The sequence below is a fragment of the Heteronotia binoei genome, chromosome 2 (genome assembly GCF_032191835.1).
Source record: "Heteronotia binoei isolate CCM8104 ecotype False Entrance Well chromosome 2, APGP_CSIRO_Hbin_v1, whole genome shotgun sequence".
NCBI lineage: Eukaryota > Metazoa > Chordata > Lepidosauria > Squamata > Gekkonidae > Heteronotia > Heteronotia binoei.
In genome coordinates, this window is record NC_083224.1 from 5,754,155 (window position 1) to 5,782,051 (window position 27,897).

The 27,897-nt window shown below is 50.4% G+C and overlaps 1 protein-coding gene across 1 annotated transcript; it reads right to left on the bottom strand.

Moving 5' to 3' along the window:
* Window positions 1-27,598, bottom strand: LOC132590605 (BPI fold-containing family B member 3-like). The gene is made up of 14 exons (XM_060263568.1): window positions 27,555-27,598; window positions 25,443-25,550; window positions 24,048-24,185; window positions 21,539-21,602; window positions 20,287-20,347; window positions 18,652-18,743; window positions 14,312-14,494; window positions 12,838-12,891; window positions 10,071-10,238; window positions 6,410-6,477; window positions 4,748-4,790; window positions 3,166-3,229; window positions 1,320-1,396; window positions 1-39 (listed from the first exon to the last, which is right to left on the bottom strand). Exons 1-14 carry the CDS (start codon window positions 27,596-27,598, stop codon window positions 1-3), a joined length of 1,203 nt encoding a protein of 400 aa, XP_060119551.1.
* Window positions 27,599-27,897: the final 299 nt, after the last annotated feature.

The window sequence follows — 27,897 nt, forward strand, 5'->3', positions numbered from 1 at the left end:
TTAGAGCAGCTTAGGAGCCACGTCGACCACAAGAGCGTTCTGTCAGGAAGCAAAGAGACACGCAGGCGGGGTTATGGTGTGGGAAAAGAGGTGCTAGAGCTCATTAGCACAATGAGCGGCTTACAATCTCCTACATCTTCTCCCCCCAAAACAGACACCCTGTGAGGTGGGTGGGGCTGAGAGAGTTCTGACAGAAGCTGCCCTTTCAAGGACAACTCTGTGAGAGCTACAGCTGACCCAAGGCCATCTCAGCAGCTGCAAGCGGAGGAGTGGGGGATCAAACCCGGTTCTCCCAGATAAGAGTCCGTGCACTTAACCACTACACCAAACTGGCTCTCTTCAGAAAGAAAGAGCACAATAAAATGTAGAGGTTCTGGAGCTTTGCTCTTGTGAGCTCCTACTGAAAATGAGGCCTGCACAATGTCAAAACCCAGCTAAGTTCCTTCAGGCTGGTTGCCAGCTCATCTGCAGAGTACAGAGATCAGCTCCCCTGGAGAAAATGGCTGCTTTGGAAGGTGGACTCTGTGCCTCTGGACCTCACTGAGGTCCCTGACTTCCCCAGGCTCCGTCCCCCCAAATCTCCAGGAATTTCCCAACCTGGATCCAACAACCCCACCCCATCCCTTGTCAGTAGCCACGGGGAGACCTGGTGGCCCTAAGAATGGTGGGGTATAAGTGAAATGAACGAACGAATGACTGGACGAATGAATGAACGAACAAGCGAATGAATGAACGAATGAATGAAAGAACGAATGAAACCAATCTAAATAAAATTGAGAGGGGTTATCGGGGCAGATTGTTGCAACTGCAAAACATAAATATTTTCGTTAATAGGAAGAAGATGATGAAGGTATTGGATTTCTATCCTGCCCTATACTCTGAATCTCAGAGCCTCAGAGCTATCACAATCTCCTTTACGTTCTCCCACACACAACAGACACCCTGTGTGGTGGGTGGGGCTAAGAGAGCTCTTACAGCAGCTGCCCTTTGAAGGACAACCTCTGCGAGAGCTATGGCTGACCCAAGGCCATGCCGGCAGCTGCAAGTGGAGGAACGGGGAATCAAACCTGGTTCTTCCACATAAGAATCCGTGCACTTAACCACTACACCAAACTGGCCCTCAATAAATAATAAATAAGTGCCCCAGCGAAATTCTGGAAAATAGAAATGAATTAATTTCTCCTAGAAAGTGGGGAAATGAGGAAAGCATTTTCTCTGAGTTTGGCCAGGTGGATTTTGGAATATTGCAGATTTATTCAGATGCATGCTGAAATATGGTGTGCGTGTGTTTTGCAGGAAATGAATGACTCGGCTCTTACTTGAACCACAGAGACAACAGCATCGTCATACTTCAAATTGAAGAGTTTGGGGAGAGGGATTCCTATCTCCAATGCACCTGAAAAAGAACCAGAGGAAACAAATGTTAGGGTTGCCAACCTCCAGGTAGGACGTGGAAATCTCCCAGAATTCCAGTTTATCTTCTGACTGCAGTGATCACCTCCCCTGGAGAAAATGACATCTTTGGAAGGAGGAATCTAGGGCATCGTACCCGTTGCTGAATTTCCTCTCATCCCCAAACTTGACCCTCCCCAGTCTCATACCCCACCCCAAACTGGCAAAACATCGCTTCCCCAGCATTTTGCCATTATGGTGTTATGCTATGCTATGCTATTAGCCATTAGAAGATATTGGATTGGGATTTATATCCCACCCTCCACTCCGAAGAGTCTCAGAGTGGCTCACAGTCTCCTTTCCCTTCCTCCCCCACAACAGACACCCTGTGAGGTAGATGAAGATATTGGATTTATATCCCGCCCTCCACTCCAAAGAGTCTCAGAGCGGCTCACAATCTCCTTCCCCTTCCTCCCCCACAACAGACACCCTGTGAGGTAGATGAAGATATTGGATTTATATCCTGCCCTCCACTCCGAAGAGTCTCAGAGCGGCTCACAATCTCCTTTCCCTTCCTCCCCCACAACAGACACCCTGTGAGGTAGATGAAGATATTGGATTTATATCCTGCCCTCCACTCCGAAGAGTCTCAGAGCGGCTCACAATCTCCTTTCCCTTCCTCCCCCACAACAGACACCCTGTGAGGTAGATGAAGATATTGGATTTATATCCCGCCCTCCACTCCGAAGAGTCTCAGAGCGGCTCACAATCTCCTTCCCCTTCCTCCCCCACAAAAGACACCCTGTGAGGTAGATGAAGATATTGGATTTATATCCTGCCCTCCACTCCGAAGAGTCTCAGAGCGGCTCACAATCTCCTTCCCCTTCCTCCCCCACAACAGACACCCTGTGAGGTAGATGAAGATATTGGATTTATATCCTGCCCTCCACTCCGAAGAGTCTCAGAGCGGCTCACAATCTCCTTCCCCTTCCACCCCCACAAAAGACACCCTGTGAGGTAGATGAAGATATTGGATTTATATCCTGCCCTCCACTCCGAAGAGTCTCAGAGCGGCTCACAATCTCCTTCCCCTTCCTCCCCCACAACAGACACCCTGTGAGGTAGATGAAGATATTGGATTTATATCCTGCCCTCCACTCTGAAGCGTCTCAGAGCGGCTCACAATCTCCTTCCCCTTCCTCCCCCACAACAGACACCCTGTGAGGTAGATGGATTTATATCCCGCCCTCCACTCCAAAGAGTCTCAGAGCGGCTCACAATCTCCTTTCCCTTCCTCCCCCACAACAGACACCCTGTGAGGTAGATGAAGACATTGGATTTATATCCCGCCCTTCAAATGGGAAAACGTTGTGAAAGCAACATCACCTCAGAGTCGGAAATGACAGGTGCTTGCACAGGGGACCTTTCCTTTCCTTTATCCAGGGATCGTTTTGTAGAAAACCAGGTGGTGGAGCTCATCCAGCGATTGTTATGCAGCTGCGCTTACTATTCAATGGGCAAGGTAGGTAGGAGGAGGGGGAACCGTCGGAAAGGTTCAGGAGCTGGGCTCCTGTGAGCTCCTGCTGGTTTCAACTCTGTTGTTTGATCGTTGTGAGCCGCCCTGAGCCCGCTTGCGGGATAGGGCGGGATATAAATCTAAATTTAAATCAAATCAAATCTATCACTTCGCCTTCTAGTGGGGTTGTTTGTGACCCAAAGATCGATCTTCAGCCCCGGCAGCCAACCCTTCAGGGTAGAACGTGGCAGCCTTACCGTTGACCACCGGCACATACTCAGAGCGAATCAGGTTTCCGAACCAGCCTTCCAGAGCAAGAACCTGCAAAAGAGACAGAAGGTTTTCGATAGTTAGGGGGTAAGAGAAAGCATGCGCCCCCCCCCCCCACAAGAAGTCTTTCCAATGCTTCCCCAAATATCTCCCTTCTGCCAGGCATTGGAATGGAAATGGAAATTACTTTGATCAGAGGTGGCCAATGGTAGCTCTCCAGATGTTTTTTCTGCCTACAACTCCCATCAGCCCCAGCCATTGGCCATGCTGGCTGGGGCTGATGGGAGTTGTAGGCAAAAAACATCCGGAGAGCTACTGTTGGCCACCCCTGAGACACTAGAGCTCTGAGGACTCAAACAAAGCTGAGGAATCCCAAATTATATAATACAATAACCCCACACAAACGCTGAGATGTATGTTTAGTATTCTGACAGAAGAAGAGGAGGAAGAAGAAGAGAAGGAAGAAGAAGAAGATATTGGATTTATATCCCGCCCTCCACTCCGAAGAGTCTCAGAGCGGCTCACAATCTCCTTTCCCTTCCTCCCCCGCAACAGACACCCTGTGAGGTAGATGAAGATATTGGATTTATATCCCGCCCTCCACTCCGAAGAGTCTCAGAGCAGCTCACAATCTCCTTTCCCTTCCTCCCCCACAACAGACACCCTGTGAGGTAGATGAAGATATTGGATTTATATCCCGCCCTCCACTCCAAAGAGTCTCAGAGTGGCTCACAATCTCCTTTCCCTTCCTCACCCACAACAGACACCCTGTGAGGTAGATGAAGATATTGGATTTATATCCCGCACTCCACTCTGAAGAGTCTCAGAGTGGCTCACAATCTCCTTTCCCTTCCTCACCCACAACAGACACCCTGTGAGGTAGATGAAGATATTGGATTTATATCCCGCCCTCCACTCCAAAGAGTCTCAGAGTGGCTCACAATCTCCTTTCCCTTCCTCACCCACAACAGACACCCTGTGAGGTAGATGAAGATATTGGATTTATATCCCGCACTCCACTCTGAAGAGTCTCAGAGCGGCTCACAATCTCCTTTCTCTTCCTCCCCCACAACAGGCACCCTGTGAGGTAGATGAAGATATTGGATTTATATCCCGCCCTCCACTCCGAAGAGTCTCAGAGTGGCTCACAATCTCCTTTCCCTTCCTCACCCACAACAGACACCCTGTGAGGTAGATGAAGATATTGGATTTATATCCCGCCCTCCACTCCGAAGAGTCTCAGAGCGGCTCACCATCTCCTTTCTCTTCCTCCCCCACAACAGACACCCTGTGAGGTGGGTGGGGCTGAGAGAGCTATCCCAGAAGCTGCCCTTTCAAGTACAGCTCTGTGAGAGCTATAGCTGATCCAGCAGCTGCAAGTGGAAGTGTGGGGAATCAAACTCAGTTCTCCCAGATAAGAGCCTACGCACCTAACCACTACACCAAACTGGCTATCTACGCTAAACAGGAGGCAAGGAGAACGCTGTAAGCCTCTTCAGAACCCCATTGCAGAGAAAAGCAGGCTATAAATATAAAGAAACAAACACACGTTGGGTGGCAACGACTTACATTAAAGCTGCCGATTTCGGACGAAGTCAGTTTGAGAGTAAGGCTGTGGGAAAATAAAAAAACGAAAGTGTCCATTGAAATCCTGGATCGTATCGGATCCATCTGGTCTTGGTTCTAACAGACACACAATCTAACCTTTATCCGAGGCCTCCGCCAATTAGAGAAGAGGGTCACACAGTGAGCGATTGAAATGGGGAATTTGGTGCCGGAGAATGTAGCTGCGGCCACAGGTGTAGACAGCTTTAAAAAGGGATTAGACACATTCGTGGAGGACAGGTCTGTAAGAGGATCCTAGCTATGGTGATGAAAGCTATGGTGATGGCAGGAGGCAACATCAGAGGAATGGCCTCTATTGCCCTGTTGTTGGCCCTCCAGAGGAACTGGTTGGCCACTGTGTGAGACAGGAGGCTGGACTAGATGGACCCTCACTGGTCTGACCCAGCAGGGCTCTTCTGAGGTTCTTCTCAGGGGAAGGCCTCTGCCTCTGCCCTGTTGTTGGCCCTCCAGAGGAACTGGTTGGCCACTGTGTGAGACAGGAGGCTGGACCAGATGGACCCTCCCTGGTCTGATCCAGCAGAGCTCTTCTGATGTTTTTCTCAGAGGAAGGCCTTGGCCTCTCTGCCCTGTTTTTGGCCCTCCAGAGGAACTGGTTGGCCACTGTGTGAGACAGGATGCTGGACTAGATGGACCCTCACTGGTCTGATCCAGCAGGGCTCTTCTGATGTTCTTCTGAAGGCCTCAGACTCTCTGCCCTGTTGTTGGCCCTCCAGAGGAACTGGTTGGCCATTGTGTGAGACAGGAGGCTGGACTAGATGGACCCTCACTGGTCTGATCCCGCAGGTCTCTTTTGATGCTCTTATGAAGGCCTCAGCCTCTCTGCCCTGTTGTTGGCCTTCCAGAGGAACTGGTTGGCCACTGTGTGAGACAGGAGGCTGGACTAGATGGACCCTCACTGGTCTGATCCAGCAGGTCTCTTCTGATGTTCTTACGAAGGCATCAGCCTCTGGAGGGCCAACAGCAGGGCATAGAGGCTGAGGCCTTCATAAGAACATCAGAAGAGCCCTGCGGGATCAGACCAGGGAGGGTCCATCTAGTCCAGCCTCCTGTCTTGCACAGTGGACAACCGGTTCTTCTGGAGGGCCAACAACACGGCAGAGCGGCCGAGGCTTTCATAAGAACATCAGAAGAGCCCTGCTGGATCAGACCAGTGAGGGTCCATCTAGTCCGGACTCCTGTCTCGCACAGTGGCCAGCCTGTTCCTCTGGAGGGCCAACAACAGGGCAGAGAGGCTTGAGGCCTTCATAAGAACATCAGAAGAGCTTTGCTGGATCCGACCAGGGAGCGTCCATGTAGTCCAGCCTCCTGTCTCACACAGTGGCCCCATAAAAAGTCTGCCAGCAAAATGTTGTGAAAGCAACATCATCCCAGAGTCGAAACGACCGGTGCTTGCACAGAGGACTACCTTTACCTTTTTACACTGATTATAGGTGAGGATAATGGAGGGAAGTGGAACCAGGAAAGTTTCTTTGAGTCCCATTGGAAGAAAGTGGGATACACCCGAAGGAGATATCCTTGGTATCCAGGAAGCAAAAAGTAGCAGAGGAAGCTACTTGGCCTGTGTAATTCAGGGAGGCGAAGAGTAGGGCAGAAAGGTGTCTTTACCTCTTGAGAGAGAGGGAGAGGCTCAGCTTGGATGACCCAACTTTGATTTTGCCGCTCAGGCCGATAGTCTGCAATCACAACATCATCATACGTTAGATGGGACGCTCCCACTGGAAGCTGCCTTAGATGCAGCCAGACCGTTGGTCCAGCTAGCCTACTCGAGAGACGCAGTACTTCATCAGTGCTCATAGAATCATAGAATCTTAGAGTTGGAAGGGGCCTCTGGGGTCATCTAGTCCAACCCCCTGCACTATGCAGGAAACTCACAAGCCCCTCCCCCTAAATTCACAGGATCTTCATTGCTGTCAGGTGGCCATCTAGCCTCTGTTGAAAAACCTCCAAGGAAGGAGAGCCCACCACCTCCCGAGGAGGAAGCCTGTTCCACTGAGAAATCGCTCGAATGGTCAGGAATTTCTTCCTAATGTTGAGCCGGAAACTCTTCTGATTTAATTTCAACCCACTGGTTCTGGTTCTACCATCTGGGGCCACAGAAAACAATTCCACACCATCCTCTCTATGACAGCCCTTCAGGTACTGGAAGATAGTGATCCTATCACCTCTCAGTTGCCTCCTCTCCAGGCTAAACATCCCCAGCTCCTTCAACCTTTCCTCATAGGACTTGGTCTCCAGACCCCTCACCATCTTCGTCGCCCTCCTCTGGACCCCTTCCCGCTTGTCTATGTCCTTAAAATGTGGTAACCAAAACTGAACACAATACTCCAGGCGAGGTCTTCCCAGAGCAGAGTAAAGCGATACCATCACATTGTGTGATCTGGACACTAGATTTCTGTTAATACAGCCCAGAATTGCATTTGCCTTTTTAGCCGCCGCATCACACTGTTGACTCATGTTCGGCGTATGATCCACTAAGACCCCGAGATCCTTTTCGCACCTACTACTGCTAAGACAAGTCTCCCGCATCCGATAACCATGCATCGGATTTTTCCTACACTCTGAAGCGGGAGAGGCTGGGCGCCCTCCCTCCCCGACTTTTCGGTGGCTTGGAAAGGTTTGGCAACCCTAACCAGACCCCCACCCACTTTCTAAGAACACTTGGTGGATGCCAGGGATGGTGTCGGGTGGGGGGTGCCATGGCACTTCCGGGCATAGCACTGGGAACACTGTGGGTTTTGCATCTTTGCATTCCCCCCCCCCAGTTTATTTTATTTATTTATTTAGTTTAGTTTAGTTTTAGTTTAGCTTATTTGTGTTTTAACAATTTATTGATAACATATGGTTACAAAACTTAATTATAAATTTCCTGTACTAACCCATATGATATTTCAATCCCCCCTCCCTCCATTGCTAGACTTCCCCGAAGTTATATATTTAAGTTCAATACTAAAGGTACCAGTGACTGATCAAAGTTCAATATTTTTTTCCCCTCATCAATACTAAAAAATTGTCCAATGTCTTTTTACATTCCACTTTTTCTCCATATATCCTTTAAATTTCTTCCACTCCTTTTTGAAGATATCTAGATCATAGTCTCTTAGCGTTCTAGTTAGTTTGTCCATCTCACGCCACGATAAAACTTTCACAATCCAGTCCCATTTCTCTGGTATTTTTTCTTGTTTCCGCAGCTGCGCATACAATGTCCTAGCAGCTGAGAGCAAGTACCAAAGTAATGTCCTGTCTTCCTTTGGAAATTTTTCTAATTGTAATCCAAGCCAAAAAAAGTCTCTGCAGTTGTTTTAAAGTCATAACCCAAAATTTTGGAGATTTCTTGTTGTATCTAGTTTAGTTTATTTGTGATTTATACCCCGCCCTTCCCACCAGGTGGCTCAGGGCGGCTTACAGCATATAAAATCTAACATAAGAATATAAAAAATTTAAACATTTTACACAGTTAAAACATTAAAAACGTACAGCAGTCTTATAAAAACTACACTCAGTTTCAAGTGCCGGTTAGTTGTAAGCCAGCCGGAAGAGGACTGTCTTACAGGCCCTGCGGAATTGAGCGAGATCCCGCAGGGCCCTTACCTCTTCCGGCAGCTGGTTCCACCAGGAAGGGGCCATTACGGAGAAGGCCCTATCCCTAGTAGCTTTCACATGGGCTTCCTTTGGCCCAGGGACAACGAGGAGGATTTGAGTTCCTGATCTCAGAACTCTCTGGGGAACATGTGGGGAGAGACGGTCCCTCAGGTAGGCAGGTCCTAGGCCATATAGGGCTTTAAAGGTAATGACCAGCACCTTGTACCGAACTCGATAAAGTATTGGCAGCCAGTGCAGAACCCGAAGCCCCGGCTGAATGTGCTACCGTCTTGGGAGCCCCAATAACAACCGGGCGGCGGCGTTCTGCACCAGCTGCAATTTCTGGGTTCGGCACAGGGGGCAGACCCATGTAGAGGGCATTGCAGTAGTCCAACCTCGAGGACTACTTACTTTACTTACTTTAAATTTCTCTCCCGCCCTCTCCGCAAGCAGACTCAGGGCGGCTCACAACGTTCATATTTACAAGTTAAAACTAATAAAACATAGTTACAATTTAAAACCATTTCGTGGTGCTGTACCACCGCAATATAAGCGAGTTCTTCTTTTCTGATGGTGATCGCATATGAACGTATGAAGCTGCCTTCTACTGAATCAGACCCTCAAAGGTCCATCAGAGTTGGTATTGTCTACTCAGACTGGCAGCGGCTCTTCAGGGTCTCAAGCTGAGTTTTTCATGCCTACTTGCCTGGACCCTTTTCAGTTGGAGATGCCGGGGATTGAACCTGGGACTTTCTGCTTACCAAGCAGATGCTCTACCCCTGAGCCACCGTCCCTCCCCACCGTCCCATCACATAGTAGCTCTATAACGATGTGGGGTGGCAGTTCTCTCCCGGCTAGATCTCAAAGGCCTGTTGGAACAATTCGGTCTTACAGGCCCTGCGGAAAGCAGAAAGATCCCTCGGGGCCCTTATGGCCTCCGGGAGAGCATTCCACAGTTCTGGTGCTGCCACCGAGAAGACCCTAACTCGTGTCAAATGCAACCTGCCCTCCTTTGGTCCAGGGATGGACAGTAGATTTTTTTTGTCCCTGAACGCAGTGCTCTCTGGGGAACAGGCGGAGAAAGGCGGTCCCGTAGATAGGCAGGGCCCCGACCATAGAGGGCTTTAAAGGTCAATACCAATACTTTGAAACGGACTCGGAACACAATAGGTAGCCAGTGCAGCTCTTTCAGCACTGACTGAATGTGCTCCCATAGAGGGAGCCCCATTAACAGCCGTGCCGCAGCGTTCTGCACTAGCTGTAGTTTCCGAGTCAGCGTCAAGGGTAGCCCCATGTGGAGAGCATTACAGTGATCTATTCTTGAGGTGACCGTAGCATGGATCACCCTTGCTAAGTTGGCATGCTCCAGGAAAGGGGCCAACTGCCGCACCCGCCGGAGATGAAAAAAGGTGGATCTAGTAGCGGCTGCTACCTGGGCCTCCATTGTAAGAGAGGGCTCCAGGAGCTCACCCAAGCTCTTGATCTTAGGGGCCGGTATTAGTTCTGCAATCTTAGCCCCACGGCTTCCTTTACTGGCGGGGCTTCGCTGCCCGACTGAACTGATGTTCATGTTTTGCAATCCGCCTCAAGTCTCAGTGAGAAAGCCTGGCTGCGAGAGAAGTCGTAGAATGAAACGAGCGGAACGCATTACAGACCGCGGCCTCGCATTCCCGATCGTGTTACTTACAGCGTCCACCGCGAAGACCGACATGGGACCGGACCTGGTGCGGGCGAGCACGCCGATGGAGGCCGGTAGAGTCACTGACGCCTCTCCGTTTTGCAGGGCCACTTTCGGGGCCCCGCTGAGCCTAATTCTGACCACCAGAGGCAGGGAGGGGATTCTGAGCAGAGAAAGCTGTCCGGGAAGGGGGGGAGGGGGACAAAAAGACACAGTTATCAGACTGGAGCAGCATGAGGGCCCTTGAGCAACATGTTTCCTGGCGAGTACTCCACAGCGATCCAGAAGTTAGGAGACCGTGGATGATGGCAGCTCTATGCATTCTGGACCTTCCGCCTAAACTGCAGACTTTTCTGTTCCCATCTCTGGAGATCTGAGAGGTCTCCATTGTCAAATTCCTTCTCATGGACGCCTCCTCTGTCCTTGTAAGGATGCCTCCTCTGTCCTTACAAAAGACTCACAGCTACCCTGGAGTAACCTCACAGACACCTCCTACAAGTTCTCATTCTATTAGAGTTTTTCCCAGTCATACAAGTGTGACCCTGAGAGGAAGAGGAGGAGGCGGAGGAGAAGAAGACGATGACGATGATGATGAAGAAGAAGATGGTGATATTGGATTTATATGCTGCCCTCCACTCCAAATCTCAGAGCAGCTCAAAATCTCCTTTATCTTCTTCCCCCACAACAGACACCCTGTGAAGTGGGTGGGGCTGAGAGAGCTCTCCCAGAAGCTGCCCTTTCAAGGACAGAGTCTGAGAGCAGCTTGCAATCTCCTTCACCTTCTTCCCCCACAACAGACACCCTGTGAGGTGGGTGGGGCTGAGAGGACTCTCACAGCAGCTGCCCTTTCAAGGACGACTCCTGCCAGAGCTATGGCTGACCCAAGGCCATCCCAGCAGCTGCAAGTGGAGGAGTGGGGAATCAAACCCGGTTCCCCCAGATAAGAGTCTGCGCACTTCACCACTACAACGAACTGATTTATATCCCACTCTCCATTCTGAATTTCAGAGTCTCAGAGCGGCTCACAATCTCCTTTCCCTTCCTCCCCCACAACAGACACCCTGTGAGGTGGGTGGGGCTGAGAGGGCTCTCACAGCTGCTGCCCTTTTGAGGACAACTCTTGGGAGAGCTCTGGCTGACCCAAGGCCGTTCCAGCAGGTGCAAGTGGAGGAGTGGGGAACCAAACCCGGTTCTCCCAGATAAGAGTCTGCACACTTCAACACTACACCAAGAAATATATTGCAAAAAAAGTAAATTTAGCAGTTATTCAGGTTGGTCCAGCTCATACTCAGGTTGCAGTCGAAAGGAGAGAAAGAGAAGTCTAATCTAAGGAGTATGTTCCCTATCATAAATGGCCAGCTTGTATGGGAGTATAAGGGCACCATATCTACAGAAGAGAGCTACAGAGGCATGTGTATCCATGGAAGGCTGTGTGGAGAAGAAGAAGAAGATATTGGATTTATATCCCGCCCTCCATTCCGAAGAGTCTCAGAGCGGTTCACAATCTCCTTCCTCCCACACAACAGACACCCTGTGAGGTAGATGAAGATATTGGATTTATATCCCACCCTCCACTCCGAAGAGTCTCAGAGTGGCTCACAATCTCCTTTCCCTTCCTCCCCCACAACAGACACCCTGTGAGGTAGATGAAGATATTGGATTTATATCCCGCACTCCACTCCAAAGAGTTTCAGAGCGGCTCACAATCTCCTTTCCCTTCCTCCCCCGCAACAGACACCCTGTGAGGTGGGTGGGGCTGGAGAGGGCTCTCACAGCAGCTGCCCTTTCAAGGACAACCTCTGCCAGAGCTATGGCTGACCCAAGGCCATTCCAGCAGGTGCAAGTGGAGGAGTGGGGAGTCAAACCCGGTTCTCCCAGATAAGAGAGCTATGGCTGACCCAAGGCCATTCCAGCAGGTGCAAGTGGAGAAGTGGGGAATCAAACCCGGTTCTCCCAGATAAGAGAGCTATGGCTGACCCAAGGCCATTCCAACAGGTGCAAATGGAGAAGTGGGGAATCAAACCCGGTTCTCCCAGATAAGTGAGCTATGGCTGACCCAAGGCCATTCCAGCAGGTGCAAGTGGAGAAGTGGGGAATCAAACTACGTTCTCCCAGATAAGAGAGCTCTGGCTGACCCAAGGCCATTCCAGCAGGTGCAAGTGGAGAAGTGGGGAATCAAACCCGGTTCTCCCAGATAAGAGAGCTCTGGCTGACCCCAGGCCATTCCAGCAGCTGCAAGTGGAGGAGTGGGGAATCAAACCCGGTTCTCCCAGATAAGAGAGCTCTGGCTGACCCAAGGCCATTCCAGCAGCTGCAAGTGGAGGAGTGGCGAATCAAACCCGGTTCTCCCAGATAAGAGCCCGCGCACTTAACCACTACACCAAACTGGCTCTCACTGGAGAAAGTGAGAGGACAAAGTGAGAGAGACAAAGAGAGGCATCCCATTCAGGGTGTGGGATTCTAGCAGGAGCTCCTTTGCATATTAGGCCACACCCACCTGATGTAGCCAATCCTCCTAGAGCTTACAAAAAAGAGTCTTGTGAGCTCTTGGAGGATTGGCTACATCAGGGGTGTGTGGCCTAATATGCAAAGGAGCTCCTGCTGGAATCCCACCCCGATCCCATTCGTGCACCCTTAGAGTGACGGAGCCCCCCTCTCCCCGATGTCCAGGCATGCCCACACCCAAATTTGGAAAATGATGCAATAAGGAGTTTGCTTTGGAAATTTGAGGAAGAATGCTTCCCCATAATTGTGATCTCCCGTAAAAGTGTCTTACCTCTGGGACCAGAGATTGCAGAGCGGTCGTTGTCATGGGGACGTCTCCATGGAGCTAGCCAAAGCAACACACACAAGAAAGTGGAGTTAGCCCATAAATCAAGGATGGGACCTGCCACTCCCTCTTTAAGGAATTAGGAGTAGTTCTCTGACCCTCCCTCCTTCCTCCCTTCCCATTGGTCTTCTCTTTAGTCCTCTTCTGGCTACCAAAATGCTGTTCCGCTGACTGATGCTTTTTATGATCCTTTCTACATTCAGGTTTGATCCGCCCACTACAGATCATAAGAACGTAAGAGAAGCCAGGTTGGATCAGGCCAATGGCCGCTCCAGTCCAACACTCTGAGTCACATAAGAAAATAAGAGAAGCCCTATTGGATCAGGCCAATGGCCCCTCCAATACAACACTCTGTGTCACATAAGAACATAAGAGAAGCCATGTTGGATCAGGCCACAACCCGGTTCTCCCAGATGAGAGCTCTGGCTGACCCAAGGCCATTCCAGCAGGTGCAAGTGGAGGAGTGGGGAATCAAATCCTGTTCTCCCAGATAAGAGAGCTACGGCTGACCAAGGCCATTCCAGCAGCTGCAAGTGGAGGAGTGAGGAATCAAACCCGGTTCTCCCAGATAAGAGAGCTCTGGCTGATTCAAGGCCATTCCAGCAGCTGCAAGTGGAGGAGGGGGGAATCAAACCCTGTTCTCCCAGATAAGAGAGCTCTGGCTGACCCAAGGCCATTCCAGCAGGTGCAAGTGGAGAAGTGGGGAATCAAACCCGGTTCTCCCAGATAAGAGAGCTACGGCTGACACAAGGCCATTCCAGCAGGTGCAAGAGGAGAAGTGGGGAATCAAACCCAGTTCTCCCAGATAAGAGAGCTACGGCTGACCCAAGGCCATTCCAGCACGTGCAAGTGGAGGAGTGGGGAATCAAACCCAGTTCTCCCAGATAAGAGAGCTACGGCTGACCCAAGGCCATTCCAGCACGTGCAAGTGGAGAAGTGGGGAATCAAACCCAGTTCTCCCAGATAAGAGAGCTACGGCTGACCCAAGGCCATTCCAGCACGTGCAAGTGGAGGAGTGGGGAATCAAACCCGGTTCTCCCAGATAAGAGAGCTACGGCTGACACAAGGCCATTCCAGCAGCTGCAAGTGGAGGAGTGCGGAATGAAACCCGGTTCTCCCAGATAACAGAGCTACAGCTGACCCAAGGCCATTCCAGCAGCTGCAGGTGGAGGAGTGGGGAATCAAACCCGGTTCTCCCAGATAAGAGAGCTATGGCTGACCCAAGGCCATTCCAGCAGGTGCAGGTGGAGGAGTGGGGAATCAAACCCGGTTCTCCCAGATAAGAGTCCGCACACTTAACCACTCCACCAAACTGGCTCAAATGGCTAGGAAGGATCAAACGGCGAGTGTCGAATGGGCCTACGTTGACTCCTTCTGGGGCTTCCACGACGGAGGTTTCCGGGGCAGAGGGAGGGCTCACCGTCTGTTGAGTGATGTCCATGTTGAGCAAGCCTTTCGACCCCAGGGTCCCGATCAGAGTGGTGAGGAGCTGACCAGGGAGCACCAGCTGGGAGGAGTGGTCTCCGGGCACCGGTACGGGAAGAGAGGGCAGCTGGGCTGGAGGCAGGTTGATGGTCTTGCCCTCAGGATCAGTGATCATGAGCTGGAAGATACATTCAAAGAGCAGAGGTGAAGATGAAGGCGGAGCCCCGGGTCCCACCTGAATCTGCCTGGCAACACCACACGGCAGGAAGCTGAACTGATGAGAGGGTTGCTGACACCAGGTTAGGAAATTCCTGGAAATGTCGGGGTGGAGCCTAGGGAGGGACCTCTGCAGGATATAATGCCCCAGAATTCACCCTCCAAAGCAGCCGCCATGTCCTCCAGAGGAACGGATCTGGAGTCTGGAGATCAGATGCGATTCCAGGAGATCTCCAGGCCCCACCTGGAGTTTGCAACACTAGCTGACTCCAAAATTGAGAGCCAGGAGGAGGAGCTGTGGCTCAGGGGAAGAGTCTCTGCTTGGCATGCAGAAGGTCTCAGGTTCAATCCCCAACATCTCCGGTTAAAAGGACCAGGTAGGAGGTGATGGGAAAGACCTCAGCCTGAGACCCTGGAGAGCCAGGAGGAGGAGCTGTGTCTCACGAGAAGAGTCTCTGCTTGGCATGCAGAAGATCTCAGGTTTAATCCCCAACATCTCCAGTTAAAAGGACCAGGTAGGAGGTGATGGGAAAGACCTCAGCCTGAGACCCTGGAGAGCCAGGAGGAGGAGCTGTGTCTCACGAGAAGAGTCTCTGCTTGGCATGCAGAAGGTCTCAGGTTCAATCCCCAACATCTCCAGTTAAAAGGACCAGGTAGGAGGTGATGGGAAAGACCTCAGCCTGAGACCCTGGAGAGCCAGGAGGAGGAGCTGTGTCTCACGAAAAGAGTCTCTGCTTGGCATGCAGAAGATCTCAGGTTTAATCCCCAACATCTCCAGTTAAAAGGACCAGGTAGGAGGTGATGGGAAAGACCTCAGCCTGAGACCCTGGAGAGCCAGGAGGAGGAGCCGTGGCTCAGTGGAAGAGCCTCTGCTTGGCATGCAGAAGGCCCCAGGTTCAATCCCCAGTGAATGTGCTGACAAGTCACAGCTTGATTTCTGGTGACCCCGCAGGGTTTTTGAGGCAAGAGATGTTTCAGAGATGCTTTGCTATTGCCTGCTTCTGTGTCATGACCAGTATCCCCTCTAAGCTGAGTTAGCGTGAGCTAGCTCACAATTTTTTAGCCTCCAGCTCACACATTTTTGTCTTAGCTTAGGAAAAAAATGGCCCCAGAGCAAACTAATTGATTCAGGAGCTCACCACTTGAATGCCAGTAGCTCACAAAGGAGAATTTTTGCTCACGAGACTCCACAGCTTAGAGGGAACATTGGTATGACCCAGGTGTTCCTTGGAGGTCTCCCATCCTAATACTAGCCAGGGAGAACTCAGGCCCTTTGTACACTCAGGTTTGATCCAGATTTTGCGAGCACTCAGTGGACGAGCCTCTTCCAAGTCCAATTCAAGAAATATCTGGGGACCTTGGGGGTAGAGCCAGCAGACAATTTGCCTGCTACAGTTTGGCATCACCTATATTGATTCTTTAGGGTTTGTAGAATCTTTCGGGCTCAAGTGCCGTGTTCTACTGGAGAAAGTTTTTCTTCCAGACGTTTCGTTCTCAGCTGCGGAGAACATCCTCAGTGGTGTTGCAGCCGGAGCAGGCGCTCTGACCTTCTTGGCTGCTGTGCATTGAGTGAGTTTTTAAACAGAGGCTAGATGGCCATCTGACGGCAATGGAGTGTCAGTAACTGAGTAGTAACTGTGTCAGTAACTGACTCACTCACTCAACGCACAGCAGCCAAGAAGGTCAGAGCGCCTGCTCGGGCTGCAACGCCACTGAGGATGTTCTCCGCAGCCGAGAACGAAACGTCTGGAAGAAAAGCTTTCTCCAGTAGAAACGGCACTTGAGCCCAAAAGATTCTACAAACCCTAATGATGTTACCAGCCGTGAAAACCTGAAATCTTTGATATATTGATCCTGCATGTAATGTAGAAGGTAGCTTTGGAATGCAAAAAGTAAGGATCAAAAAGCTAGTGCAGAAAGGGCCTCAGAGTAGCTTCCAGGATCTGTCAAGATCAGGTTAGCCTGGGCTTGATGTGAAAGACTTCTGTCTGAAATTCTGGAGAGCTGCTGCCAGCCTGGGTAGACAAGACTGACCTGCATAGACCCAGGGGGTCTGACTCAGTAGAAAGCAGCTGCATGGGTTCTAATAGAGCCTCTAGACCTGAACAATGGGAAACTCTGGCTGAGCGGATCCTGTTTGAGCTGGTTGTGCTGGTCGGGGGGTCGTTTTGTAGAAAAACAGGTGGCGGAGCTCATTAGCATCACTCATTAGCATATGCCGCCCCCCACCAGCCAAAAGCAACCTGACACAAGAAGGGAGAGTCCCAGGTGAGCGAGGGCTGCTTGCTCACCTGGGGCTCTCCTTGGCCGCCACCCCCCCCCCCCCAGTCGGAAGGCCAGCAAACCACCTGCTGCCCAAAATCACATAAGAAGCGGCAAAAGGGTGACACGGACTTCTTCTTAATGAGGGCCGCTGGGGGCGTGGCAAAGCCCCTGGTGGCTGGCTGGCTGCCCGCTCTCCTAATCCGGGGATTGTTACGCAGCTGCACCTCCTATTCATTGGACAAAGTAGGTGGGGAAGAGGAGGGGGACCCTCAGAAAGGTTCAGGAGCTGCACTCCGGTGAGCTCCTGCTGAGTTCAAGGCCTGGCTCTGATCCTGCACAGGATGAGGCCATGGAAAAGAGCCTTAAGGCTTCATCGCGACGAAGTCCTAACGGGCACAACCGTTTGCCGTGTGGGTTTTCCAACACGAAGTGTGTTGCGATTGAAACTGGCTCAGCCTTCGTGCCCTGACCTGGCTTCCACAAGCTAGACCGATCTCGCCAATCCCCCCTCGATGTCTCCTGCCTTGAAAACCCTCCAGGGATTGCTACGTCAGTTGCCGCTTGACGCCACAATAACATAAGAACATAAGAGAAGCCATGTTGGATCAGGCCAATGGCCCATCCAGTCCAACACTCTGTGTCACATAAGAACATAAGAGAAGCCCTGTTGGATCAGGCCAATGGCCCCTCCAGTCCAACACTCTGTGTCACATAAGAACATAAGAGAAGCCCTGTTGGATCAGGCCAATGGCCCATCCAGTCCAACACTCTGTGTCACATAAGAACATAAGAGAAGCCCTGTTGGATCAGGCCAGTGGCCCATCCAGTCCAACACTCTGTGTCACAGAAGAACATAAGAGAAGCCCTGTTGGATCAGGCCAATGGCCCCTCCAGTCCAACACTCTGTGTCACATAAGAACATAAGAGAAGCCCTGTTGGATCAGGCCAATGGCCCATCCAGTCCAACACTCTGTGTCACATAAGAACATAAGAGAAGCCCTGTTGGATCAGGCCAATGGCCCATCCAGTCCAACACTCTGTGTCACATAAGAACATAAGAGAAGCCCTGTTGGATCAGGCCAGTGGCCCATCCAGTCCAACACTCTGTGTCACATAAGAACATAAGAGAAGCCCTGTTGGATCAGGCCAATGGCCCATCCAGTCCAACACTCTGTGTCACACAGTGGCCAAAATTTTTATATATATATACACACACACACTGTGGCTAATAGCCACTGATGGACCTCTGCTCCATATTTTTATCTAACCCCCTCTTGAAGGTGGCCATGCTTGTGGCCGCCACCACCTCCTGTGGCAGTGATTTCCACATGTTAATCACCCTTTGGGTGAAGAAGGACTTCCTTTCATCCGTTTTAACCTGTTTGCTCAGCAATTTCATCGAATGCCCACGAGTTCTTGTATTGTGAGAAAGGGAGAAAAGTACCTCTTTCTCTACTTTCTCCATCCCCTGCATTATCTTGTAAACCTCTACCATGTCAACCCGCAGTCAACATTTCTCCAAGCTAAAGAGTCCCAAGCGTTTCAACCTTTCTTCATAGGGAAAGTGTTCCAGCCCTTTAATCATTCCAGTTGCCCTTTTCTGGACTTTCTCCAATGCTATAATATCCTTTTTGAGGTGCGGCGACCAGAACTGCACACAGTACTCCAAATGAGACCGCACCATCGATTTATACAGGGGCATTATGATACTGGCTGATTTGTTTTCAATTCCCTTCCTAATAATTCCCAGCATGGCGTTGGCCTTTTTTATTGCAAACGCACGCTGTCTTGACATTTTCAGTCAACAAAAATAAACTTCATGTTAAAGGTTGACCAGGGAGAACCATTGCTTACATTCAGATTCAAAAGGATGTGTTGACCACGGAACAGCGGGAGACCGGCTAGTGTATAATGCAGTTGTCCAAGCATTCCAAAGGGGCAAATACCTGCAAGGGAATAGAACGAAAACAAGTTGGGGGTTAAAGACGGACTGCAAATACTTCCAGCTATGTCCTCCCTGGCAACCTTGACCAATTATCTTGAAAGAGAAGTTACGAAATATCCTGCGGACATTCTATCAGTGGCCACTAGATGTGGTGACTAAATTAAATATTAGGGGAAGGCCTTGTCCTGTTGTTGGCCCTCCACAGGAACTGGTTGGCCACTGGACAGGATGCTGGGCTGGATGGACTCTCACTGATCTGATCCAGCAGGGCTCTTCTGAAGTTCTTATGAAGGCCTTGGCCTCTCTGCCCTGCTGTTGGCCCTCCAGAGGAACTGGTTGGTCACTGTGTGAGACAGGAGGCTAGACTAGATGGACCCTCACTGACCTGATCCAGCAGGGCTCTTCTGAAGTTCTTATGAAGGCCTTGGCCTCTCTGCCCTGCTCTTGGTCCTCCAGAGGAACTGATTGGCCACTGCGTGAGACAGGATGCTGGACTAGAGGGACCCTCACTGGCCTGATCCAGCACGACTCTTCTGATGTTCTCATGAAGATCTCGGGCTCTCTGCCCTGTTGTTGGCCCTCTAGAGGAACTGGTTGGCCATTGTGTGAGACAGGAGGCTGGACTAGACGGACCCTCACTGGTCTGATCCAGCAGGGCCTTGGCCTCTGTGCCCTGTTGTAGACCCTCCAGAGGAACTGGTTGGCCACTGTGTGAGACAGGATGCTGGACTGGATGGGCCCTCACTGGTCTGACCCAGCAGGGCTCTTCCGAGGTTCTTATGATGTCCTCAGCCTCCATGCCCTATTGTTAGCTTTCCAGAGGAACTGGTTGGCCACTGTGTGAGACAGGATGCTGGACTAGATGGACCCTCACTGGCCTGATCCAGCACAACTCTTCTGATGTTCTCATGAAGATCTCGGGCTCTCTGCCCTGTTGTTGGCCCTCTAGAGGAACTGGTTGGCCATTGAGTGAGACAGGAGGCTGGACTAGACGGACCCTCACTGGTCTGATCCAGCAGGGCCTTGGCCTCTCTGCCCTGTTGTAGGCCCTCCAGAGGAACTGGTTGGCCACTGTGTGAGACAGGATGCTGGACTGGATGGGCTCTCACTGGTCTGACCCAGCAGGGCTCTTCCGAGGTTCTTATGACGTCCTCAGCCTCCATGCCCTATTGTTAGCTTTCCAGAGGAACTGGTTGGCCACTGTGTGAGACAGGAGGCTGGACTAGATGGACCCTCACTGGTCTGACCCAGCAGGGCTCTTCTGATGTTCTTATGAAGGCCTCGGCCTCTCTGCCCTGTTGTTGGCTCTCCAGAGGAACTAGCTGGCCACTGTGTCAGAAGTGATGCTCGAGTAGATAGATCACTGGACTGATCCAGCAAGGTTCTTCCTCTCCCATTCCAAAACATTAGATGCTAAGTATTGCTCATAGGAAATGACTACAGTGAATGTCCACCATGGAATATTGTCACAAAGCTTTCAGTGGCAACATCTGAAGACCTCTGGAAATATCCTTGACCAAACCCAGGGAGATATTCCTACTTACTGTTGACCGTGCCCAAAAGTGTGTTCAAGACATTCAGCACAAGGTCTATGACTGGACACAGCTGCAAAGCAAAAAAAAGAAGAAGAGATTGGATTTCACTCAAACAGACACCCTGTGACATAGGTGGGGCTGAGAGAGCTCTGTCAGAAACTGCTCTTGAGAGGAACAGCTTTGCGAGAGCTTGTGACTGACCCAAGGTCACACCAGCAGTTGCATGCAGAGGAGTGGGGAATCAAACCTGGTTCTCCCAGATGAGCATCCACACACTTAACCACTACACCAAACTGGCTCTCAGGAAAAAGCTCTTTTTTGTAAGCTCTTGGATGATTAGCTACATCAGGGAGGTGTGGCCTCATATGCAAAGGAGTTCCTGCTAGAATTCCACTCCTGGGCGGCCACTTTTGCATTCCTGCAATTACTCTCAAATGCAGGGGCAGGAGAGGTGACTGGGGGAAGACCTGGTGGGTTGACATCCTGTAGGCTGCCACCCCGCCAGTCCACCCCACGCCAACCTGGGACAGCCCAGCATGAAGTGGGAGGGAGATACCACTGTTTGGGGACTGGGTAAGGTTGCCAGCCTCCAGGTTCCATTTTGAGTTTCCCCAGAATTCCAACTATCCCCAGACAACAGAGGTCAGTTCCCTTGGAAGGAATGGCAGCTCCAAAGGGCAGACTGTAGAGTGCACCATGAAATCCCTCCACAGGTTGCCCCCATACATCTCTAGGAATTTTTCATGCTGGAGCTGGCAACCCTAGGACAGAGAAAGGGCAGATGTGGGGATGAGACCCTTTTTCAGGGCCAGTTTTGCCTCCCGGTTCACCCTTTCTCTAATAGAATAGCTGCCAAAGCCAACCCACAGCGCCTTCTCTAGTGGTGCGCAGATGTCTCCGCAGAAGAATTGTCCTCATGTCCTCTGAGCTCTTCCAACGTTCTTTTTTCCCTAGACACCTTGGTCAAACACCGAAATTCCGGTCCCCAGGCTGTTGCAATGGGTACTTGCGTGGCCAGCAGGGGTGGAATTCTAGCAGGAGTCCCTTTGCATATTTGGCCACGCCCCCCTGATGTAGCCAATCCTCCAAGAGCTTACAGGGCTCTTCGTACAGGGCCTACTGTAAACTCCCGGAGGATTGGCAACATCAGGGGGTGTGTGGCCTAATATGCAAAGGAGCTCCTGCTAGAATTCCACCCCTGGTGGCCAGTGAAATGAGGAAGTCAGGTCCTTCTGATTCATCAAATTCTTGGGAGACTCACCACTCCAGGAAGGAGGTTGTTCAAGAGATTGCTTACAACCGCGCCCAGATTCAGTGGAAGCAACCTAAAGAGGAAAAGACACGGCCATGACGCACAGAAATGACTGTGCAGTGTGGTGTGTGTGTGTATATATATATATATATATATATATATATATATATATATATATATATATATATATATATATATATATATATATATATATATATATATATATACGTCTCTGTGTGTGTGTATGTGTGTATATGTATGTGTGTATGTGTGTGTATATACACACAAACATATATTGGCTACTGTGTGACACAGAGTGTTGGACTGGAGGGGCCACTGGCCTGATCCAACATGGCTTCTCTTATGTTCTAAGTCTGATCCGGAAGCTTCAACAGGTCCAGAATGCGGCAGCACGAGTCCTGACAAGAACGCCATGGACGGCAAATATTCTATGCTGCGCCAACTACACTGTTGCCAGTTGCCAGTTAAGTATCAGGTTAGATGTGTGTGTGTGTGTATATACACACATACATATATTGGCTACTGTGTGACACAGAGTGTTGGACAGGAAGGGCTATTAGTCTGATCCAACATGGCTTCTCTTATGTTCTTCTATGGAGCAGAGGTCCAGCAGTGGTTTTTAACCACAAGGTATAGGTGGAACACTCTGTCTGGGGCAGTGATGCTCTGTCTTCTTGGTGCTTTGGGGGGGGGGGCAACAGCTGGGGGGAGGGCTTCTGGAGTTCTAACCCCGCTGGTGGACCTCCTGAGTTTTGGCTACTGTGTGACACAGTGTGTTGGAGGGTCCATTGGCCTGATCCAACATGGCTTCTCTTATGTTCTTATGTGACACAGAGTGTTGGACTGGAGGGGCCATTGGCCTGATCTAACATGGCTTCTCTTATGTTCTTATGTGACACAGAGTGTTGGACTGGATGGGCAATTGGCCTGATCCAACATAGCTTCTCTTATGTTCTTATGTGACACAGACTGTTGGACTGGAGGGGCCACTGGCCTGATCCAACATGGCTTCTCTTATGTTCTTATGGGACACAGAATGTTGGACTGGAGGGGCCCCTGGCCTGATCCAACAGGGCTTCTCTTATGTTCTTATGGGACACAGAGTGTTGGACTGGAGGGGCCACTGGCCTGATCCAACAGGGCTTCTCTTATGTTCTTATGTGACACAGAGTGTTGGACTGGATGGGCCATTGGCCTGATTCCAACATGGCTTCTCTTATGTTCTTATGTGACACAGAGTGTTGGACTGGATGGGCCATTGGCCTGATCCAACATGGCTTCTCTTATGTTCTTATGTGACACAGAGTGCTGGACTGGAGGAGCCATTGGCCTGATCCAACATGGCTTCTCTTATGTTCTTATGTGACACAGAGTGTTGGACTGGATGGGCCATTGGCCTGATCCAACAGGGCTTCTCTTATGTTCTTCTGTGACACAGAGTGTTGGACTGGATGGGCCATTAGCCTGAGCCAACATGCTTCTCTTATATTCTTATGTGACCCAGAGTGTTGGGACTGGAGGGCCACTGGCCTGATCCAACATGGCTTCTCTTATGTTCTTATGGGACACAGAGTGTTGGACTGGAGGGGCCACTGGCCTGATCCAACAGGGCTTCTCTTATGTTCTTATGTGACACAGAGTGTTGGACTGGATGGGCCATTGGCCTGATCCAACATGGCTTCTCTTATGTTCTTATGTGACACAGAGTGTTGGACTGGATGGGCCATTGGCCTGATCAACATGGCTTCTCTTATGTCTTATGTGACACAGAGTGCTGGACTGGAGGAGCCATTGGCCTGATCCAACATGGCTTCTCTTATGTTCTTAGGTGACACAGAGTGTTGGACGGATGGGGCCATTGGCCTGATCCAACAGGGCTTCTCTTATGTTCTTCTGTGACACAGAGTGTTGGACTGGATGGGCCATTAGCCTGAGCCAACATGGCTTCTCTTATATTCTTATGTGACCCAGAGTGTTGGACTGGAGGGGCCACTGGCCTGATCCAACATGGCTTCTCTTATGTTCTTATGTGACACAGAGTGTTGGACTAGAGGGGCCATTGGCCTGATCCAACACAGCTTCTATTATCTTCTTACGAACTCACGTACTTCTGTGAACAAACGATGTAAGCTATCACAGAGCCACACATGATACCCGACAAAGGGAGCTTTGACTCTCGGAAGCTGACACCCCTGAATTCTTGTTGGTGCTCCTGCTTTCGGATCTAGCTGATCTACCGTTTGCCGAATCTTTGCCATGTTTCGGGATGGAAATTTTGGAGAGATTGAAAATCCATGGGAAATAGGCTGCGTCCGAAGTACTGCCCCGTTCAAGAAATACGATTTTAATTTAATTTAATCTTTCCAGTTTATACCCCGCCCTATCCCGCAAGCGGGCTATCTGGGGGTGGAGCCAGGAGACTCTGGGATGGAGGCAGGAGACAACGGGGTGGCTGTGTCCAGTCCTTGAGGTTTTATTGGCATTCAGGGGGACTTACCCAGTCAGGACCTGGATTTTACCCAGGTGGGTCTTGCACTGCTCAATGACCAACTTGGGGGCGCCGGACTTATCCTGCACCATCCGAGCCCTGCTGGTGATGTTCACTTCCACGTGGAGATTCAGCAGCCCGAGCAGCCTGGAAGAAGAACCAGGAGGTGAGAGAAGGGGGACGGCGAGCACTAAACCGACTCGCGTTTCAAAAATGTTCTGCAAGCATTCGACTTGAAAGCAAGTCACGGCGGAGGTGGAAAGTGCTGTCTGTCGTGTCACAGGTGACTTAGCACAAGTTCATAGAGAAGAGGGAAGAAGGGGTTGGATTGCGAGAGCCAGTTTGGTGGAGTGGTGAAGTGTGCAGACTCTTATCTGGGAGAACCGGGTTTGATTCCCCACTCCTCCACATGCACCTGCTGGAATGGCCTTGGGTCAGCCAGAGCTCTCTTATCTGGGAGAACCGGGTTGGATTCATCACTCGTCCACTTTTAGCTGCTGGAATGGTCTTGGGTCAGCCAGAGCTCTCTTATCTGGGAGAACCAGGTTGGATTCCCCACTCCTCCACTTGCAGCTGCTGGGATTGCCTTGGGTCTCTGGAATGGCCTCTGTTGAAAAACCTCCGAGGAAGGAGAGCCCACCACCTCCCAAGGAGGAAGCCTGTTCCACTGAGGAACTGCTCTAACGGTCAGGAAGTTCATAGAATCCTAGAGATGGAAGGGACCTCCAGGGTCATCTAGTTCAATCCCCTGAACAATGCAGGAAACTCATGAACACCTGCCCCTAAATTCACAGGATCCTCATTGCTGTCAGATGGCCATCTAGCCTCTGTTTAAACACCTCAAAGGAAGGAGAGCCCACCACCTCCCAAGGAGGAAGCCTGTTCCACTGAGGAACCGCTTTAATGGTCAGGAAGTTCATGGAATCCTAGAGATGGAAGGGACCTCGAGGGTCATCTAGTCCAACCCCCTGCACAATGCAGGAAACTCACGAACACCTCCCCCTAAATTCACTGGATCCTCATTGCTGTCATATGGCAATCTAGTCTTTGTTTAAACACCTCCAAGGAAGGAGAGCCCACCACCTCCCAAGGAGGAAGCCTGTTCCACTGAGGAATCGCTCCAACGGTCAGGAAGTTCTTCCTAATGTCGAGCCGGAAACTCTTTTGATTTAATTTCAACCCACTGGTTCTGGTCCTATCTTCTGGGGCCACAGAAAACAATTCCACCCCATCCTCTATAAGGCAGCCCTTCAAGGACTTGAAGATGGTGATCATATTACTAAGCTTAGAGGGAACACTGGTAGGGAGGAAGCCCCACTTCTAACAAACGTTTAGGAAGCTTAGCCAGTAGAGGAGGAAAGAGGCACGCGCTGTCTTTGGCTTCTCCCAAGAAAGCTCACTCACGATTTGCCGCCCTGGATTTTCACTTTGGTGTAGATGTTCAGATCGACCCCGACGCCTTCCAGAAGCTTCAAGGAGACCTTAGGAAGAACGATATCCACCACCTTCAAGCTGGAGCCAGAGAGAGAAAGGAGAGACAGCCCAAAGCAGGCATTACAACCACTTCAGGGGAGATGTTTCACAGGCGAAGCTGCTCAGAAGGAATTCAATTGCTCCTTTGGCAGTAGGTGGGCAGCATCAGGAATATCTGGACATTTGTTGCCCACAGTATCGATGTTCTTGCAAGCATTGCAGGAAAGGAATAACATTCATGCATTTCCTGCATTGTGCAGAAGGTTGGACTAGATAGCTTATACTTTACACTGGGATTTAAAAAAAAATCTGTCTGATAAAAGCAGCCACAGGGATGGTGGCTCAGTGGTAGAGCATCTGCTTGGCAAGCAGAAGGTCCCAGGTTCAATCCCCGGCATCTCCATCTAAGAAGGGTCCAGGCAAATAGGCATATTTGGGTCCGCTTGGGACCCTGGAGAGTAGGGGAGAGATGGTGGCTCAGTGGCAGAGCATCTGCTTGGTAAGCAGAAGGTCCCAGGTTCAATCCCTGGCAGCTCCAACTAAAAGCGTCCAGGCAAATAGGTGTGAAAAACCTCAGCTTGAGACCCTGGAGAGCAGGGGAGGGATGGTAGCTCAGAATGCTAAGCAGAAGGTCCCAGGTTCAATCCCCGGCATCTCCAACTAAAAAGGGTCCAGGCAAGTAGGCGGGAAAAACCTCAGCTGGAGACCCTAGAGAGCAGGGGAGGGATGGCGGCTCTGTGGTAGAGCATCTGCTTGCTAAGCAGAAGGTCTCAGGTTCAATCCCCGGCATCTCCAACATAAAAGTGTCCAGGCAAGTAGGCATGAAAAACCTCAGCTTGAGACCCTGGAGAGCAGGGGAGGGACGGTGGCTCAGTGGTCGAGCATCTGCTTGATAAGCAGAAGGTCCCAGGTTCAATCCCCAGCATCTCCAACTTAAAAGGGTCCAGGCAAATAGGTGTGAAAAACCTCAGCTTGAGATCCTGGAGAGCAGGGGAGGGATGGTGGCTTTGTGGTAGAGCATCTGCTTGCTAAGCAGAAAGTCTCAGGTTCAATCCCCGGCATCTCCAACTTAAAAGGGTCCTGGCAAGTAGGCATGAAAAACCTCCGCTTGAGACCCTGGAGAGAAGGGGAGGGACGGTGGCTCAGTGGTAGAGCATCTGCTTGATAAGCAAAAGGTCCCAGGTTCAATCCCCGGCATCTCCAACTAAAAAAGGTCCAGGCAAGTAGGCGTGAAAAACCTCAGCTTGAGACCCTGGAGAGCCGCTGCCAGTCTGAGTAGACAATACTGACTTTGATGGACCAAAGAGGGTTTGATTCAGTAGAAGGCAGCTCCAGATGTTTGTATGCCCTCCTACAATGTTGCTTTCACAATGTTTTCACGGCAGACTTTTTATGGGGTGGTTTGCCATTGCCTTCCCCTGTCATCTACATTTCCCCCCCCCAGCAAGCTGGGTGCTCATTTGACCAACCTCAGAAGAATGGGAGGCTGAGTCAACCTGGAGCCGGCTACCTGAACCAGCTTCCACTGGAATCAAACTCAGGTCGTGAGCAGAGGGCTCCAACTGCTGTACTGCAGCTTTACCACTCTGTGTCACAGGGTTCCTCCAACTAAAAAGGGTCCAGGCAAGTAGGCATGAAAAACCTCCGCTTGAGACCCTGGAGAGCTGCTGCCAGTCTGAGTAGACAAGACTGACTTTGATAGACCCAGGGTCTGATTCAGTAGAAGGCAGCTTCAGATGTTCATATAAATGGAACAGCCAATGTGTCCACAACCTTTATGTGTCGCTGTGCTTTAGACAACCGTGAGCCTTCTTGACGTTTTGGACCATGGCTTGGCTCGTGATCTTTGGATTTGTCCTCCTCGTTTGATACTTGGGCCGTCTTTCTTTTTTTTTTTAATTCAAAATTGTATTGTTTCATTAGAATAGTTTCATCCACAAATAAGTTGCATATCTCACAACCATACGACAAACGATAAATCAAAAATACATCGCATTCCAAGGAAGAAGATTATGCTCAGTTAGGTAAGCAACAACTGAATACCTTTGCTCTATAATTTTCTTCGTAATACACAACGGGCGGTACATCTTTATTAGACTTTGCAGGTTTGCTAAGAATAAAATAATCCCATATCCTCTTTCTCCAACTATGCATGGTTGGTATATTGGAGTTTTCCCAATTATAAGCTAAGAGTGTTTTAGCAATAGACAATAATGTTGATGTCATTTCCTTTCCCCCCCTTTTTTTCTGTGTTCGAGTGGGCCCAGTTTTCCAGTAATATCACTTCAGGCTTATGAGGTAAATGTCTGTTCAGTATATTATTAATTTCTGCTATGATCATTTCCCAATATTCTTGTCTACGAGGGCAAGACCACCAGGAGGGCAT